This window comes from Chrysoperla carnea, chromosome 5 (genome assembly GCF_905475395.1).
Source record: "Chrysoperla carnea chromosome 5, inChrCarn1.1, whole genome shotgun sequence".
Lineage (NCBI taxonomy): Eukaryota > Metazoa > Arthropoda > Insecta > Neuroptera > Chrysopidae > Chrysoperla > Chrysoperla carnea.
Genome location: NC_058341.1, coordinates 8,722,598 through 8,743,325, shown reverse-complemented (window position 1 = coordinate 8,743,325; position 20,728 = coordinate 8,722,598). Strand labels below are relative to the sequence as shown.

The following is a 20,728-nucleotide window of genomic DNA, read 5'->3' as shown; positions in this document are numbered from 1 at the left end:
ATTAAAAATTAAAAAGGATACAGATTGGCGAGTATTTTTTCCAAAATCTTGTTTCATTCGCTGTTAATTTTATGAAAATGCAATTATTTGGTTTATTGCGAAAATTGTATAAAATTTGTTGTATAGAAAAAGAATATAAAATAATAATTATGTTAAATCGATTGCATATTTGTTTACTAGTTACTATGGAAATATTTAGCTTCGAACGTTGGGTTTTCTGTAATTCGATATTACACAAATCGTAGACCGTTAGATGATAGTCATCGTGTTCATTTTCGCGATTCTGCCATTGAGCGGGTTGGAAAATATCCTAGTTTTGACTAGCGTGATAATGAAAACAAAATCAGAGACAAAATGGTTTTATTGAGACGAAGAAAAAACTTTTCTTGGCTAACGTATCGAAAAATTTAGATTTTTCATTTTTTGAAACAATTACGATTTTGTTCGGTTGTACCATGTTTACTGAATAAAACAGCAGTATTTATTAGTGATGCGACTCGAGTAGGAATTTGTGACCCGGATTACTCGAGTTGTAATCGAGTTTTAGAGTCACTCGAGGTAGCTATTTAGGTACACTCCTTGCAATTCGGGCAATATTTGAATACAAAACCGCAAAAACGATGTTTTTTAGTAAAACTCGATACAGTTTATAGCTATCCAGGTAGTTTACCAGCTCTACAGAGATCAAACTCAAAATCCATGCGATATGGTCTACTTAATGTTCGTAAGGTATACTACATTTGGCGGCCTTATTTTCTTTTTCGCTTCTGCCTGAAAGGGTAGAAAAGTATTCTTTTATTGTTGACTAAAATGAGGCGAAATTTGTGATATTGGCGGGGAGGCAGTTCAATGCATAATTAAACTATTTCTTTATAAAATGACGATAATAGAATAATTTAGAGAATTTCGCAAAGTTTAACTGTTCAAAAGAAGAATATTTTTTAACTATTCAAACAAAAATTCTTTAAACATTCCCAGTTAAATGGTTTCCAAGAAAGAGTTAAAAACGTAGGTATGCCTAAATATAAAAAATATAACTGCAGTCATAACCAGTTATAACGACATCGGTTATAATGATGAACTGGTTAAAGAGACGAAACGGAAAGATACCGTTGAGCCAATTCCTACATATATAATGGGCTATTATCGGCTATAGTGACCAATATTCATTAGAATTATAAATCGATATATCGGTTATTCGTTGGGTGCACAGATTATAATTTTTGTTGGGTGCGTAGAAATGGTAGCTGAACCATCAAATCGGAGCCGGTGCTTCCCGTGGATAATTCTTGACCGATTTTAATTTTATAGTATTTCCAGCATGATATTTGCAGTTCCGATTGTAAATTTTTTTTCGAACGAGAAATTTGCATATTCTTCAATGTCGTTATAATCGAATTTCACTGTATAATCAATAATATTGCTTAAGTAACTATAAAAAAAACTTATTTAGATCCTTTAATAATAATTATTTATGACTTAATAACTGTAATATTTGTTCTCTTTTGTTACCCATGTTTGTTTACTAAGGTGTATAAACTCAGCAACTTAGCTCAGGGTCTCTTATACCTATATAAAAAAAAAAAAATATTTGCACTATGAGTTGTAACTATTTAAAATGTATTTAAAACTTAGTTTTAAGGGAATATTGTAAAAAAACCTTATTTTTATTTTTTTTAAATGTTAAAATCCGCCTTTTTAATACCGGTTTTTAACAATACAGTACCATTGTACAATAATATATACCTATATACACCTGTTAAGCACATGCGTAGTAAGTTTTAAGAAATATGTTTAATTAATTTTATCATAGGCGTCAAATCAAAGTTGGTTCATTAAAATTTACTTTACTAATTTATTTGTACTAGCTTGATATCCACCTGCTTCGCTTGATTTAAAAGTAAAGGCCGGTAAGCCTTCACCTTTCTTTCCCTCACTTATCCCACTTCCACAACACTCGAAATGTGGGTAGGGATTGTAGGGACAGTTTTCAATTTTTTTTTAAAACGTAAAATAGTCATAATTCATTGAGTATATCAGAACAGATGGCCATGAATCATACCTTGTTTAAGATTTTTAAAGAAATGCTCATAGATTCAAGGCTCAAGATTCTGGGGATTGAAATTCCGACTTTTTAATTGGTCTTGCGTAAAATTGAGTGTTGTTTCTGGCGAAGGATAGTTTTGGGAAGGATACCATAAAATAGGTAGAGCGATAAAATGTTCCCGCGTGAAAATGATTTTTATGCTCAAACGTCAAGTGAAATGTGAAGTGAATGAATAAAAACAGTAGGAAAAACGCCAATGGTAAATTTAAGCAAAGACAAGGAAACAGGTGCTATAATTATATGGTAGGGTGTGCGTTGAAGTGAGACAGACGGTAAAATTCGTTATAAGGCGCCTTAGATACCTATATTGTACGTACAATGTATATCAAAAGCCATGAACTGTAGTTTTTGTATAGTTCCGGGTTTGCTTATAACAATTTTTGTTTGTTTTCTTTGATTAAAAAGGACTTTTTCAAAGATGTTTTTGGAGTAATAGACTTCCAAGCTAAGCAAACGAATAACTTCGTTTCGCTTCCACCATTTCGTTAACAAAGATATTCATCACTGATTTCCATCAAATCTAAAGCAATTAGGTTGGAAAATAAATTTCGGAAGAAGGCCCAGAAAGTTCGTGTCCGATTCTGGCTTGATAGTTCTACTAGTCGTCGAGAGATGGCGCTAACAGCTTTCAGCGATCAATTTAAAGTTAATCATGAATATAGTTGTCGGTTTAAACAAACTTTCTAGATCATTTCTTGAACTTTCTAGAAAATTACGAATCGATTTTGGCCGTAACACACATTTTGGAACTTTCTAGATCATTTCAGAAATTTGTTCTGATAATTTCCGAAAGTTCACATGAGTAAGAAAAGTACACCCACAACCACCCACTTCCACCCATCGCAATCAAATTCCCTTACTTTCACCAGTAGACCAAGGGGTATTTACCGCCCCAAAGGGAAGTTGATTGGATATATAAGATTATTGATAATTGTGATTATATTTTAATTACTGGTTTCATACTTTTGTAAAACAATGTATTTAAACAACTCGTTTTAACAGCAAGAGAAAAAAAAAACCATATATTTATTATTGTGGAGGTGGTCGGCCTTAACAACTGTCAAACAATGCGCTGCGCATCGAACGTACCCTACGTACGGCCAAGCAACGGATTTGACTTGACACTATATTCAACAAAAGTTATACTTTAGTATTACCTGTGCAGTTCAACTGAGAAGGTGCATTAATAATATTATACTTTTTTTATTTGTTTTACCTTACAAATAGTGTTTTAGTTATTTGTTCACCAAGAGTTCTCGTTGTTTTTGAGGTCGCTGCTGCATGTAACCTTTTTATTTTAAAGTCTCGTGTTGTGTTTTTGTTTTCGTTACCTGGGAAACGGAATTCACATTTTTTTAAACAAAAATTTTTATAGTGCTTAGTTTTAAATTAATTTTTAAAAAATGACGATTCAAATAATTTTATTTTTCCAAAAAATTTATCATAGAAATAATTCTATCGATAAATTTTCATAGATTGCTTTAAACAAAAAGTTTTTTTTTAAAGTGTGCAAAAACAATTTTTAGGTGCGTTTTGGATGTTTTGTTTTTTTTTAAAGTGTTTATTTTTTATGAAAGTGCAAAAATTATGTTTTTGAATTATTTGTGTGTTTAAAAAAAGGTTGAGCAAAAAAAAAATGTTACCCCAAATGAGTAAATCGTTGAATAGCGGTAGCGATGCTACGGAATGTATTATGAATGAACGTATTCCGGATGGGATTAGTGTTGAGGATATTTGGAGTCAGTTACAGCAGAAGGAAGCGGATTTAATATTAGCCGCGGAATTGGGTAAAGCGTTGTTGGAACAAAAAGAGGAGCTACAACGTCAACATGATGTCACAATCGAAGAAGTCACTAAAAAATTAGAGGTGAGTGAAGTTTTCCTCGACTTTTCTTAGCTATAAAATTACCCGCCACTAAAAATGTATAATAAAAATGTAATTTTGGTGGAAGAGTTGGAAAATACAAAAAAAAAAAAGAAGATTGTTATATCTATATTATTCGATAAAAATTTTTTGGAGCTTTGTTCTTAGAATCGTTAAAGCGTTTGGCATGTATGTTCGAAAGCACAGAAGGTAAAATATTAGAATTAATTCCAGCGGGAGTATCTTTTAGTTTATGAAAAATAATTTATTAATTTGCTACCGTAAAAAACGATTTAAATAATATTCTGTTTTTGTCATTAGAGAAACAGAATATCAAAACATTATCGTAAAAATTGAATACCAGAAAAACCCACTGAAAGAAAAATACCAAAGAATAAAATCTCATTAATTTCTGGGAAAAACTGTGCACTTACATATAAGAAGTAATTCACTAGTAATCAGAAAACTCATCAAAATCCATACAAACACATGCTAACATTCGGAAAATTTCAATTGGAATGACAATATTGAATTGTGTGTTATAAAATTTGACAAATATACAAAGTTGATGTTTTCCGATGCCTCACTTAAGAAATTCCACGTCGATTGTAAAAAATGGTATCTTTCTATCATATCTAAAAGGGTAGTGTGTTCTTAGTCTTTAAACACCTATATCTTGGTAACGGCTCAATCAAATTTTAATCTTTTATCATCAAGTGAACGCCTGGGCCTGACAGTGTATCACGACTATTGTAGGAGCTGTCACAGTGTGGAGAAAGAGGAGACGATGTCACATCTTCTCTGGCACTGCCCAGCTCTTGCCATGAGGAAATGGACTTATGTGAGCCAGCCTCTTTTTGACGATCTCTCTGAGCTTAAGTCCATTGACGTTAAAGCACTCCTGCTGTGCTTATACAGCTCAAAATAGTTCATGGAGTAGCAGTTAGGGATGGACCAACCCTTTTTCGGTTTCGCAACGGACCCCATGGTCTATGTGTGTCTGGCCCCAGGACGGCCACTCTAACCTAACCTATTATTAAGTGAATCAAAGTTATGAAGGGGGTAAAAATCCGAAGAAGTATTTCTTGTAATATACCCCGCTGGTTCTCTAGGCCAGAACGCCCGAGAGAGAGAGAAGAAAATGAGTAGAATACGCAAATTTTCATCGAGGAAAAGTTATTCGACCAGATTTTGATAACCTTTCAATTTTCTAGTTTTTCTGAAATGACTTATCAACCACAAATGTTTTAATTTCTATTATACGTAACATTTTTGTATTTGATACACCTTATACTTGATTAGATAATTTTATTGAAGTTTTAAGTATTTAAGAATTTGAATCGAACTCTTAAAGTTGTTTTAACAAGATTTGGATTAAAAATAATATTTTTCATGTTTTATATAATAATTTCGGTTTTAAAAAAAGATTTTATTATTTTCACGTTGAATAAACACTGGTTTAGATTGAAGTAGATTATGGTTTAGTTGTTGTTATATGATTTATCAGTTTTGTAATGCTTTCATCGAATCGAGGTAGCTATACAAAATAATATAAAATATACTGAAATGTTTAAAATAAAATGTTTCATGTTTTATATAAAAATATTATATATTATATGTTGAAATAATATTATTATAAGTCGTGATTCTTTGGAAGTTAAGGACGTTTTTTATTTTTGGTGCAGTTAAAAACAAACTGGTTTTTATATATACAGGGTGTTAATATTCATTTTAAAATTTATATTATTTTAAAGAGGTGAAGGTTTTATTAAATTTAGCAAAACTTTTTATTTGGATTTAGCAGTTCTTGAGATAATACCAAAAATCTTCTATAAAAAGTATACGACTTTATATATACAATTTCGGGGGATACTTTAAAAAAATACGCGATCAATTTTTATATTTTTTTTGTTCAAAAATTGCTTCATAAACTGTGTTGTATCGAATTCCAAAGTTTGTGATTTTTTCAATGGAAATGGAGAAAAATTTATTTCAAACAAAAGTTGTTTATTTTTTTTATAAAGGAATTTTTTTTACATTTAAACTTTTGTTCTTCTCTAACGGTTTACAAGATGGGTCCTACGAACCCAACACCCAATTGACCTATGTTGCTCATCTACGAACTTGACCTCACTTTTTACATCGTAAGCACGCTATAAAAATTTCAGCTTGATATCTCTTTTTCTTTTTGAGTAATCGTGATGACAGACGAACAGACAGACGACAGACAGACAGACAGACAACCGGAAATGGACTAATTAGGTGATTTTAACACCTATACCAAAATTTTGTTCATAGCATTAATATTTTTAAGCGTTACAAACTTGGAACTAAATTTAATAGAGAGTTTAAGTTAGACAGTGAAACAGTGCACACATAAATTATTGTTGTATTTAAACTTAATAAAAAAATTTTACATCAATCACTACTAATACTGACGTGAAAGATACACACCTAACTAATACATATAAAACATTACACCTATATTATATCTACTCACCTTGAGTGAGTAGATCACAACAAATTGTATAACAATTTATATGTATAAATTAAAAACAATTTATATTAAAAACAAATTATTTAATTCAAAAAATCATAGAAATAAAAAAAAATAAAATCATACTAACTAAATAAGTTACAATATACACCACATACACTGAAAACACTCAATATGGAATCAAAAAATCAACAAAATACCCAAATCAACAACCAAAACGCAGTATCATATTCAAATATTTTAAAAACAGAATCCTACCCAACCAAACACCAAGCTATCATAATTCAGAAAATAGACAACATAGAATTTACGGAACACATAATAGCTCTACGTAACATTCTACCTTTAAATCAAATCACGGATGCATATCCCATGAGCTTCGGTAGAATCTGTGTATACCTGAAAACAAAAGAACTTGCGGATGAAATAACTGAAAATCACAAACAAATTGATATAAAAGGACACCAAGCAACATTGAGAAAACTAGTTACACCTACAAAAAGACTGATGATCAGTGTCCCAGCAAATATACCAAATAATGTATTGGAGGACCACCTTACACGTAATAGCATAAAAATAACTTCACCTATAACTAGAGTAAAACTGGCAAATCCCGAACTAATACACATTAACAGCGGTAGAAGACAAACGTATTACCTTCCACAAGATGAAAAACCCATACCTGACTCAATAACTGTAGACTATGACAATGAAACCCATCGAATATTTTTGAGTACTGAAAAATGTGAAATATGCAACAAACACGGACACACAAAAGATCGATGCAGAAATGCACAAATGGAAAATTCGATTCAAAACCAACAAACACTAAATTTACATGAACATAACAACAAAATCCCAGATGAGACAGAAACAAATACAAGAAAACGAACGCACACCGACAATAGTAGTAACCAAGAAACAGATAACGAGCAATATACAACACAAATCTCAAACCCACCAAAAAAAGTAATAATCGAACAAAATAAATCTATCAGTCAAACACTAGACAACAACAAAACAGACAATTTAAACACTCTAAAAACCTCCCAAAACGAATCACCAACTAAAAATTTAAACACCCATCAGCAAATACACAGCCAAACAACTACAACCGAATTACCTACACATCAATCGACAACAGCCTTACAACAGATATCAAAAGCAGATAATACAACCAAAAAACAAAACACAACCATAGATGAAAAACATGACGAAAAAATAATTCCAACAACACCAAATGCCTGCTCACAAAACTCAAATGAAAAAAAATCAAACAAAGAAAAACAAACGCTCATCCAACTAATTGACAACATTAAACAAAGTATATTAGATCAACCAGACAAATTTTTACTCAGCTTCGAACAGATCAAAAATTTCCTGACTGAATCATATGGAAAACAAAACATTTCCCCCATCATAAACAAATACACGGACTCCACCGACGACCTTATACATATGTTTAACGATATATACAACTTATTCAATGATAGTTTATCCAAACAATTAACAAAAAAATTAATTATAAAAATATCAAAACACACCAAAACTATGGAAACTTCTGATCCAGACAGTAATTAAACACACATATAACAACAACAAAAAAAAAACAAACAAACATGAATAATACCATAATACAATGGAATGTCAATGGCTACTTTAGACGACAGAGTGAAATAAAACAACTTTTAAGAAAATTTCAAAATAAAATTCTTTGTTTACAAGAAACACATTTTTTAGAGAAACACAAAACATATCTTAATAATTACAATTGCTACAGGTATGACTATTTGGATGGTGATATCGCATCTGGAGGGGTAGCCACCTTTATCCACAAATCAATACACTCCAAAATATTAAACATCCACACAAACCTACAATCCATAACAACAGAGGTTTTCATAACCCAAAACAGAAAAATTTCTATCTGCAATATATACATACCTCCACATACAAACTTTCAAACGGCAGACATCCAAAACATTATCAATCAACTACCTAGACCATTCATACTCTTGGGTGATTTGAATACCCACATGATATCTATTGGAAGCTGTTCAACTAACATTAGAGGCGCCATGGTAGAAAAACTATTTTTCGACAATAACGATATCGTGATATTAAATAACGGCAAACCCACACATTTTTCCGTATCTACAGGATCCTTCTCGGCAATTGACCTTTCAATAGCATCGATGAGTCTAGCAAGTGAAATAATCTGGGATGTACATGAAGATCTTTGCAGCAGTGATCACTTCCCAATAATGATCAGTTTTTTAAATTGTGACATCTCTACACTCTTTGAACGCTATAGACTCGACAAAGCTGACTGGCCCCAATATTATATATTAACCAAAATTGACTCTGACATGAACACCACTAATGCAAAATTAAGTAATTTAAATAGATTAATATACGACGCTGTAGATAAAACAATCCCAAAAATAGCATATAGCCAAAAAAATTTCCAAGTACCATGGTGGTCCCATCATATACGTGAACTGATTAAACAAAGAAAACGAGCCTTACGGAAGTACAAAAAGACAAATAACCTAGCTGATCTCATAAATTTCAAAAAGGCAAGAGCAATAGCCCGCAGGGAAATCCAAGAACAAAAGCACATCAAATGGAAAGAATTCATCCAATCAATAAGCAGTGACTCTCCTGATAAAGATATATGGAACGGAATCAGAAGGATACAAACTGGCAAAAATAAACCTGACACGATAAGTTCAATAAATATCGATGGAATCACTATTACAGATCCTAAACTCATAGCAAATAAATTTGCCGAATATTTTGCAAGTATATCAAAACCACCAGATGATGACATATCAAATCACAACCGTCAAATATTCAACCCAACACTTCCCACAGAAAATGACGAAAATTTTCATATAAATGAATTCGATACAGCACTAAATGAAATAAAACCAACAACTCCAGGTCCCGATAACATATATGTGCCTTTGATTCAAAATTTGCACCCTTCTGCCAAGCAGTATCTATTTGAAATATACAACAAAATATGGATGGAACACAAGATACCTGACGAATGGAAACAAGCCATCATAATACCTATTTGTAAACCAAACAGAAATGGTAAAATCATCTCCAATTACAGACCCATTTCTCTCACCAATCATATGTGTAAAATCATGGAAAAAATGGTCTCAAAAAGATTAACGTGGATCTTAGAAAAAAACAACTTGATTTCACCAAATCAATTTGGCTTCAGACAAAATAGATCAACTTTAGATTGCCTCACCATATTGGACACTCAAATAAAAAATTCATTTGCATGTAAGCAAAATCTTGATGCAATCTTTATTGACCTTGAAAAAGCTTTTGATAAAACGAACAGAATCAAAATTCTAACTACACTACACTCATGGGGGATACGTGGTAAATTACCTTTGTTTATAGAAAACTTTATGACAAACAGAACCTTTATAGTTAAAATACAAAATCATTATTCAAACATCTATAAATTGGAAAATGGTATCCCACAGGGATCTGTTTTATCAGCTATCCTATTTAATATTGCTATAAACGACATAATCGACACTATTCCGAAACCAGTACAGACAATCATTTACGCTGATGATATTGTAATCTACATCAATACAGCCAACGGAGCATACGCACAAAAATGCTTACAAAAAGCTATCAACAATATCTACGATTGGACTACAAACAATGGATTAAAGATATCTACCACGAAGACCAAATATATGTCCTTTCATAAATATAAACAACACAATTTAAATCTAAAAATAAAAAATGAAATCATACAAAGCTCTGATCATCACTACTTCTTGGGATTAATCTTTGATAAAAAATTAACTTGGAAACAACATTTAACTGAACTAAAAGCAACATGTATTAAAAAAATGAATATCCTAAAAGTACTCTCAATGAAAAACACGGGATCAGATCGTAAAACACTAAGGAAAGTCTACAAATCAATCATTCTATCCAAAATTGACTATGGATGCATAATATACAATACCGCAAAACCAACAAATTTGAAAATCTTAGATACTGTTCATAATGCATGTTTACGAATAGTGAGCGGCTCATATTACACCACACCCATTAATAGTCTACTGTGTGAAATGGGAGAAACAAACCTAAACATAAGAAGAAAATACCTAACTATCAAATATTTCGTCAAACTTTTGGAAAGAAATCTTCCTAAATTTAACAAAATCCTGACTACCAATCCATACACACATCTATTTCAACAAAAAAAACTACCTCTTCCAATTTACCTTAATGCCAAAAATATACTAGAGGAATATAACATTCCCACAAATTCATTATGTAACATCCTTAATAAAACCAAAATGATTGACCAACCCCCTTGGAAACAAAGTAACATACAAATAAACTTATCGTTAAATACCTATAATAAAAATACAATTAGTGCTACCGAATTTAAACAACATTTTATTGAACTAATTAACACAAATTTTAAAAACTTTATTCAAATCTACACCGATGGCTCTAAAATCGAAAATTCAACCGCCTCTGCATTCACAATCAAAAATTCTATACATAAAATTAAACTAAACGCAATATGCAACAATTACACAGCTGAAGCCATTGCCATCCTAACAGCACTTAAACACATTAAAAATAACGAACAAAAACATAATAATAAATATCTAATAATAAGTGACTCCCAAAGTGTTTTAAATGCCATCCAAAAGACTAGCCACAAAAACATGTCACCAATAATCACAAAAATAAAAAATCAATTTCTTTCGATTTGCAGTGAATATGAGTGTTCAATTGACTTCCTTTGGGCACCTAGTCATGTAGGTATTTTGGGCAACGAAATTGCTGATACAGCAGCAAAAGAAGGTCACTTCGATGGAGATCAATATAACAAAATACCTTCAAACGACATCATATCTTATCTTAAATCATCAATATCCAAAAAAGAAGATAAAATATGGCAAAATACAACAAACAATAAATTAAGAGAAATTAAGACCACGACAATACATTGGAACAGTTCTTATCAATCCAACAGGAAAAAAGAAGTTACTCTCACAAGACTTAGAAATGGACACACTAAATTAACCCACTCCTTCTTATTAAATCGAACTCCACCACCAAACTGTAATACGTGCCAAGTTGTATTAACAGTAAAACATATTCTAATTCACTGCCCCAAATACAATGCAGCTCGACAATCATCAAGAATTCCTCATACAATCCAAGACATCCTATCAGATGATGAAGAAAAGATCAACAGGCTGTTCAATTACTTAAACAAAACCAAACTAATCAATGAAATATAACTTTAATATGGACATACCAGATACAAGTAAAACAAACAAAAAATTCACATAATCTAAACATATTTTTAAAAAACTGTGTATATAACCTTTGTAGTTAAAAACACAGTATAATTTTTAAATAAAAAAAAAAAAAAAAAAATTTAATATATCTTGGTATATTTCATATACAAGGTATAAAAATATTTCAAAATAATTGCTTTTACATGATATCGTATGTACCATATTTTTAGTATCGAGGTAACATAATATGACGGAACAACAGGGTCTTAAACGACCCCGAGTCCAAAGTGTCATTGACCAAATGTTATTAATTAAATATATAGACCTTTTTTTTTCTTTGTTCAATCTGTTAAATTGGTGACAATTTTTGTCAACCGTATTAAAATATTTTATATTTAATTCATTTAAAAAATGACAAGCAAATATGATTAATTTTGACATTTTACATAAAAATATAATTTATGGTGAAGTCAAATTTAATTGCATAATAACAAGAGATAGGTACAATAACAAACATAGTTAATTGTATAAATGCTCTGTAAATACAATTATATACAAACATTTTTAATATGCTTTCACTAGCTTGATTCGTATGAAAGAATATATTAGAATTTTTTGGTATTTCAACAATTAACTCAGTCACTTGTTTGTTTTCACTTGTTTTTCTAATACATTTGATTCTATAATAGGGGCTAAAGTTCTTTGGTCTAAGTGATTATTCTGTAAATTGCTCGAGTATATTTTATGTGTTTTTATGTACATGATTATTAAACATATTTTCTCTTCTGGTTTGTTTTATATTATAAAATTTTCAATTTCATCTTTATCAAGTTAGTAATAATAATTTATTAATAATTAATTTCCTATTATTATCAATAATTATAAGTATTATTGAAAACCACTTAATTATATAGGATTGATAGTTGTTGATAGGATGATTTTACATTTCCACTACAAAAATAGTCATATTATGATATCGACCTGATTTTATTTATTATTAAAAAAAATATGTTAGCTTTTTTATATAACAGGTATCTCAAGTTTTTAAACAAGTGTCTCTGCTCATTTGATTAAATACACTATTTTTATACCATGCATATATGAAATATACATAGTATATTAAGCTTAGTCCCAAGTTTGTAACGCTTAAAAATAATGATGCTAGGAAAAAAATTTGGTCATAGCTGTTCATAAAATCACCTAATTAGTCCAATTCCGGTTGTCCGTCCGTCCGTCCGTCCGTCTGTGGTCACGATAACTCAAAAACGAAAAAAGATATCGAGCTGAAATTTTTACAGCGTACTCAGGACGTAAAAAGTGAGGTCAAGTTCGTAAATGGGCATCATAGGTCAATTCGGTCTTGGGTCCGTAGGACCCATCTTGTAAACCGTTAGAGATAGATCAAAAGTTTAAATGTAAAAAATGTTCCTTATAAAAAAATAAAAAACTTTTGTTTGAAACATTTTTTTGTAAACATCACTGTTTACCCACGAGAGCGTTAATTAGGTGCAAATTTTATAGTATGTATTAATATAGGAATTGTGTGTTGCCTATTTAAAAGTGAATATCTTTTGTTATTTACGTGACGTCAAAAAAACAAACAATTGCGCATCAACACTATCTATACATTTTTGTATGTGTTATGTGATATAGAAATCAACACTGACTATGCATGGTATTTCAACAATTAACTCAGTCAATTGTTTCTTTTCACTTGTTAACTTTTATTCTTATACTGAGGTTCTACTGTATATTGCAATCGATGGGAAATTACCTTAAATCTTTATTTTTTTTAACTCGAAAATTAGGTAAATGGAAAATCAATTAATAATATCTTCATATATACAAATATTTAATAAATATAATTATATTCATATTAGAATAATTAAGTATGGTTAATATAATAAAATATCTATGATTATTAATATTATTACTTAACAATAACAATACTTAATATATTACTTAAAACTGATATTACTTACTTAAGCTATATATTCTAAGCTAAGTAATATATTTCTTATTTGTATTTAATTTACGTGTAACATAATATAAGTAATAATAATAATAGTAAAAATATGCACAGATAATTTTTATTTTAAAATAGAGAGAAAGTTTTATTAAAATATTTATAACAAAAGATGATGTGTTTTAAAAAGGATTGTTTAATATTTTATATTTAATTCATTTAATTTGTGTTGTTGATGTAAATTTGTTGTAATCATATCTACGTAAAATTTATAGCTTACGTCAATTATGACTCATTATAGCTTAAAGACAGAATAGGAAAGTCTGAATCTATTTTGGAACTGGAAGACGAACGAAAACAAAAGCCGAGTTTGCAATATACTTGGAAAAACATATTCTGATTCTAAAAAAGGGTAATTAACAAAATTTAAAAAACCCCCGAGAAATATTTCGGGTATAGAACCCTAAACTCGCACTTGAAACGTATGTAAGAGAACTCCATGAAATTATCCTTTTCTTTAAAGCCTTCTCCAAATTGACCCGGTTTTGAGGATTATCGCTACATAACTAAGAACACACCCCATTAAATTACCTTTCAAACGAAACAAATAATCCCAAATCGGTTCATCCGTTTAGGCGCTACGATTCCATAGACAGAAAGACAGACAGACAAACACACATAGCGGTCAAACTTATGACACCCCTTTTATTTATGGTTTGGTTTGAAAAAGAACCCTATTCGAGATGTATAGAAATACTATTTTTATACCCTGTATATATGAAATACATGTCAAGGTATACTAATTTTAGTCCCAAGTTTGTAATGCTTAGAATATTGACGATACGAATTAAATTTTGGTGTTCATAAAATCACCTGATTAGTCCCTTGGGTTCGTAAAATTGTGATTAAGAATAACTGTCTTTTAAAAGTAATCAAATTTTAAAATTTTTGACGTCTAATTATTAATCCATGCACTAAAAAACTAATCTTATCTTTTTATAGATATGATAAAGTTTAAAAATAAAAACATTTTCAAAATATTTTTTTATCTTTCATATTTTCATTTTTTTCCAAGTATCAAATTTGAGCAATATCCATTTTTGGTGCATTTTCTCAAGGTCTTAATAAGTGTCAAAATAAATTTGACCATACTTATAACGTAAAGATATATTGGAAATTTCGATTCAAATTTTCTTAGTCATTACAATAACTACTCTATGTCAACAAATTAAAAATATTTTTTAAAGCAAAGCTTTTATTTATAATCAGGCACTCATTGAATTCGCATTGTTAGGATTTCTCTATTTCCATCAGTGGCGTAGGCTAGGTGGGCAAAGACCTGGCTTATATTGACAAATTGGATATAAAACTTGGCTCTACTTTAGCTTGATTCAAGAGCTGGGTGCTCCTTTCTTTTCTAAGCTTAGGCGATCCTCTGAGCTTAGCGGATCCTTGGTGCACTACACAATCTGCCCTTACGAAGCTACGACAGCTACGCCACTGATTCCCATTTTGCTACATAATTATAGCAATACAATTTAAATATTAGAAAAATAATGCATATTAAATAATAAACTATTTAAAAAAATTATTATTATTGTAATTTTCTCCAAATTATTTATAAAATACTTTAAGTTAATTTCTATTATTAAAATTGTATCATTGAAATAAATTATATTATATTAAAATTATTGTATCATTGAAATGATGAACAAAACAAAATTATTTATAAATTTTAAAAGAATCTTTTATATACCCACCTTACTTATTTACAGTGTGGGGCGTAAGTAGATATACAGTTATAAAAGTAGATAGACGATTATGTAGAAGGTTCTATCGATTATTAAACTATCTGAATATGGCTCTGTTTTTTTATGGTGTTCGAAATCCTAAAAATCAACATATTAAGTAATTTGCTTGTCAACATGAAATAAAGTATATTTTTTGTATTAGTTTCATCAATTTCTTCAATCCTCGAGAGAAAATCATTTATAAATATTGATTTTAAAACAGAAAATATTACTTTAGTATATCAAATTATGTCTCACTCTGTATTTACAGTCTTAAGTCACTTGTTATTGTTTGATGAAACATGTGAATGTAATTATTGCTCTAATTATTATTTTTTAATTGTGTTTAAACATATCGTAAAAATTATTTTTAAAGCATTTGATCTTAATTTAGTATTTATGTTCGGCCATAAAATACTTTATTAGACGGTAAAACAGTAAATGCACATAAAAAAGACGGAGTAACGCCATTGTATACACAGGCGTATGACTAAAATACATTCCGAAAAAATGTAATTGTGTATTCAAAAACGCTTCTTTCTAACTCAATATTCTCGGATTACCTAAGCGGCTACGTCTATACAAATTTTAGACCTATAACTGCCAGAAATAGTGCAGCCAAAGAAACTATGCTTTCATTATAACTAGCAATTTTATATAATTTGAAAAGAAAATTTTTTAACCAATGTGTGATTCTTTGAAATGCAATCATATAGACAATCTGTTTGGTGAAAGTGATTATTATCGTTTATTAATCGATCAGTACTCTAAAAATATAATCGTAGATAACAGTTGGTTAGTGAAAATAGTTATCGCTCGCTAATCGATTGCTGCTTATGTTTTAAATTCAATAAATGCAATTTCGTTATACATTATGTAAAATAAAATAAAGATTTAAATTGCCGGAAGGGGTATTTAATGGTTACACCCATGTTGTCGCCAAATCCGTACTTTGATATGTAACAGCGATTAAAAATTATAAAATATATTGACTCAATTATGATTACCTATAATACGGGTCGCTCATTTGCTCATTTGCTATAATTTTTTCACACATATGTTCGCTCACACAAGTATGGAAAGTGCCAAGGTTAATTACTATAGGTATATGTTTTTGTTTTTATGTTATCAAGAATATAATTTACACATTTTTCAGTGCAGACTGATTTTAATACTTAATTATTAATTAAGTACAAGTTAAACTTGTTCTTAATCATTTTTAAATTATATTAAAATATATTCATTAATTAAAAAGGATAATAAAATTCGTCTACAAAGTTAGATAAAAACAAAAACAATTTTTTGTTTGTTTTATATAATAGAAAAAATTATTTGCAACTTTTTAGTACAATAAATTTATAATTTAAAACTAAACATCCTATGTATAGCAAACATGGTGGAAGTGATGGGAAAATCATTCTATGCTTGCCATTTAATGTATGGTCATCTTATTTAGGTATGCATGCAAAATTTCAGCTGAATCGAAAACCGGCAAGATTTGTACGAGACAGGGTTATAAAAGCTTCTAAAAGTTTTGAAATAGGCCATAAAAAGAATCAAATCTCATGAAAAACTACCGATTTTTCATCATGTACGCAGAAATAAGTTTTCTTTTCCACAACTATTTCTACTAGAATAATTTGATGTGAATGGAATTTAATCATTGTAATATATTCCGGAAATATCTGCACGGAATCAACTCCCGTGCAGACGGGAGTCTTAACTAAATTACTAATAAATAATTATTGCTATAAAAAAAGCAGATTTACATAAATATTTTTAAATTAAAAATTTCAATAATAATTCAATTTAAATAAAACTAGAATATTCTTTATAATTATGATTTATTTTTATATAAATATAAAAATTATTAAAAAAAAAATAAAACACAAAAATTTAAATAAGATGTTTATAATATTTTTAGATAACAACAAATATTTTTTTATTTATAATAATAATAATTATTATTTTTTGTTAAATATTTTGTTTGTTATGAAATAAACTCATTAAACTTAAAAAAAATATGAAAAATTATATAAAAAAAAAAGAATTTCGAAACTAATTAAAATCAAATATTGTACACAAAACTATTGTATTACTCGATGTGTGTCGCAATTTTTATGAATTTTGTGACCGATTTCTTGCTCAATCGAGTAGCACCGAAAAAAACATTATAGCTTATGACGTGTCGAACATTTTTAAGAAAGGTATTTGAGACACTTTGGAAATTTGTTTAATACTGCTTTTGTAATGTCTGATTTAAAGACGGTAGACTTCGTAGGGCGTAGTACTCATGCATAGAATTCCCAATAACTTAAAGAGGTTGAATGTCTTATCAAAATGTTGTTCTGTTTTTAAGTAGATATAAAGACTAAATCTCAATAAATTTAAATGCGATGTTAATAATTATTTTGTTAGTTTCTAAATATTTTTGTTATGAAATAAATAAACTCATTAAACTTAAAAAAACATGAAAAATTATATAAAGAAAGTGTTTAACTAATTACAATCAAATACAGTTCACAAAAAAAAAAAAAAAATTAAGGTTAAAAACTAAGTTTTGTAAGAATAATAAATTGCTTTCGGAATTTTCATACATTGTTTTATATTTTCACATTGTTTGAGACTTAAATTTTATTTTTTTTAAATTACTAGAAACAATTGTGGTTATTAGGTCATTTTTTGGTTGAGAATATAAACTAAACCGTAATATAATGACACAATTAGGGGCTATATTTTCTCGTGGTTGCGTCGATTGGACGATTAAGACTATTTCATCGTTGATTGAAATGTTTTTATTGCTTATCGCGCTATTTTGTACGATTTGAGAAAGACGTGCGTGACAGAATCCGTGTAATTTGACATCGGACTCGTAATCAGCGACCAAAAATACCCCCTAGAGCACAATTTGGACGATAAATACTTAGTATATCGATTTTGTAAAAAAAAAGTATAATTTTTGATCCAAATTGTCATGGTTTTCGGAATACGTGCCAGAATCCTTGTAATCTGCGAACAAAAATACGTGCTAGATGACAATTTTAAACCAAAATAAGCATTTCAAAATAATTTTCGATCCCGCTGGAGCGATATGGTTTCCTATGGCTAGGTTAAGTTGGCTGATTGTTCCTTGAGATCCTATAAAAACGATACAGAAAGTTTCATTAAAATCAGTGCTGTTTCCCAACGTTTTCCATGCATCCCGGTTTATTAACTGTACTAGTTATTGTCTTTTAGAATAATTACAATGAATCATATTAGATGTATATACAAACAAACAATCTCCTTTTTGAATAATTGGTAGAGAGAGCTGTGGAAAAGTGTTCTAATTGCTGGATATTTCCATCTATTTCCGATTATTGAGACTCTATTGTTATTCAATTCAATGTACATTTCCTTAGAATCCCGATTTTTAGTATCCAAAAACCGATTTTTCGCTTGAATTTTCTTTCAGTGTTAGTTCATAAAAATAGATTTTTGAGACAGATGCGATTAGTTTAATCAATTTTACTAACTTTAAACACTATTTCATAAATTAATAATTTTAACGATTTTTTAATTTTCTTAAAAAACATAACAAAAATTTGTCCCTGACCGTTCTCATTTTCTCACTCATAAAAAAAAAAAAAACTATTATTCTAAATGAAAAACAAATTATTATTATAACATTGAAAAAAAAATGTTGAAGTGAAAATATTGATCGAGAATTTTCCCGAAAGGTAAATGTTTGAATTAATTTATATATACTTGAAAAAATAAGAAATATTATTGAATCAATAATTCACGAATGTTTCTATAATGACGTCTATTTTTTTGTTTGTATTATAATTATTACATACGTAGGTAATTCGTATAAAATTTATACTCTAATATCGATAAACTTTATAAAATATTTATATTGTATTATAACATATTGTACAGAATGATCCAGTGGAATATGTCTACAGATATACTTCAAGTTAGATGTGAAGTTGTTGAATGAAATGAAAACAGGACAAACAAGTAACCTGATGAGATATATTTTTGGTTTTAGTGACGTCATTAAAATCCAAAAAATTTAATTTTGCTATATTATATCCAAATTATTTTCCGATTTTGATAAATCAAGTATGGAATTATACTAAATTTGAGCCGAATTTGTCATCAAATTTAAGCTACCCGTAATAAATTTAAAGAAAGTGGGATCATGGTCGCAACTTTTTGGGTAAAGAGGAATAGTAGCAAAAAAGTAACAACAGAAATGAAAAGTTTGACTCAAAGTAAGTGGGTTTTAAAAAAAATTTCATAAAAATCGGATAAAATTTGGCTATGATATCAAGAAAATCAATTTTTTGATTTTACTGACGTCATCAAAATCAAAAAATTTAAATTTTGCTCTATCCCAACCAAATTATTTCCGATTTTGATAAACGAAGTATATAATCGTACTAAATTTGGGTCATACTTTTCGAATTTATCATCAAATTTAAGCTATCTGTAATATATTTAAAGAAAGTGGGGTCATGGTTGCAACTTTTTGGATAAAGATGAATAGAAGCGAAAAAATAACATCAGAAATGAAAAGTTTGACCCAATTGACCCAAAATTAGTGGGTTTCAAAAAAAATTTCATAAAAATCGGATAAAATTTGGCTATGATATCAAGAAAATCAATTTTTTTATTTTAGTGACGTCATCAAAATACAAAAATTTAAATTTTGCTCTATCAGATCCAAATTATTTCCGATTTTGATAAACGAAGTATGTAATCCTACTAAATTTGGGCCATACTTTTCGAATTTGTCATCAAATTTAGGCTATCCCTAATAGATTTAAAGAAAGTGGGGTCATGGTCGCAACTTTTTGGGTAAAGATGAATAGAAGCGAAAAAATAACATCAGAAATGAAAAGTTTGACCCAAAATTAGTGGGTTTCAAAAAAAATTTCATAAAAATCGGATAAAATTTGGCTATGATATCAAGAAAATCAATTTTTTGATTTTAGTGACGTCATCAAAATCCAAAAATTTAAATTTTGCTCTATCCCAACCAAATTATTTCCGATTTTGATAAACGAAGTATGTAATCCTACTAAATTTGGGTCATACTTTTCGAATTTGTCATCAAATTTAAGCTATCCCTAATAGATTTAAAGAAAGTGGGGTCATGGTCGCAACTTTTTGGATAAAGATGAACAGAATCGAAAAAATAACAT

At 29.2% G+C, this 20,728-nt stretch overlaps 1 protein-coding gene across 1 annotated transcript in view; it reads left to right on the top strand.

Moving 5' to 3' along the window:
- The first annotated feature begins 3,658 nt into the window (after positions 1 to 3,658).
- The window catches only part of LOC123300632 (bicaudal D-related protein homolog), a 104,087-nt gene continuing 87,017 nt past the window's right edge, over positions 3,659 to 20,728 (top strand). The window contains exon 1 of the mRNA XM_044883230.1: positions 3,659 to 3,974. Coding sequence (XP_044739165.1) covers positions 3,744 to 3,974 — 231 coding nt within the window. The 5' untranslated portion in view covers positions 3,659 to 3,743. The remainder of the gene's footprint in view (positions 3,975 to 20,728) is intronic.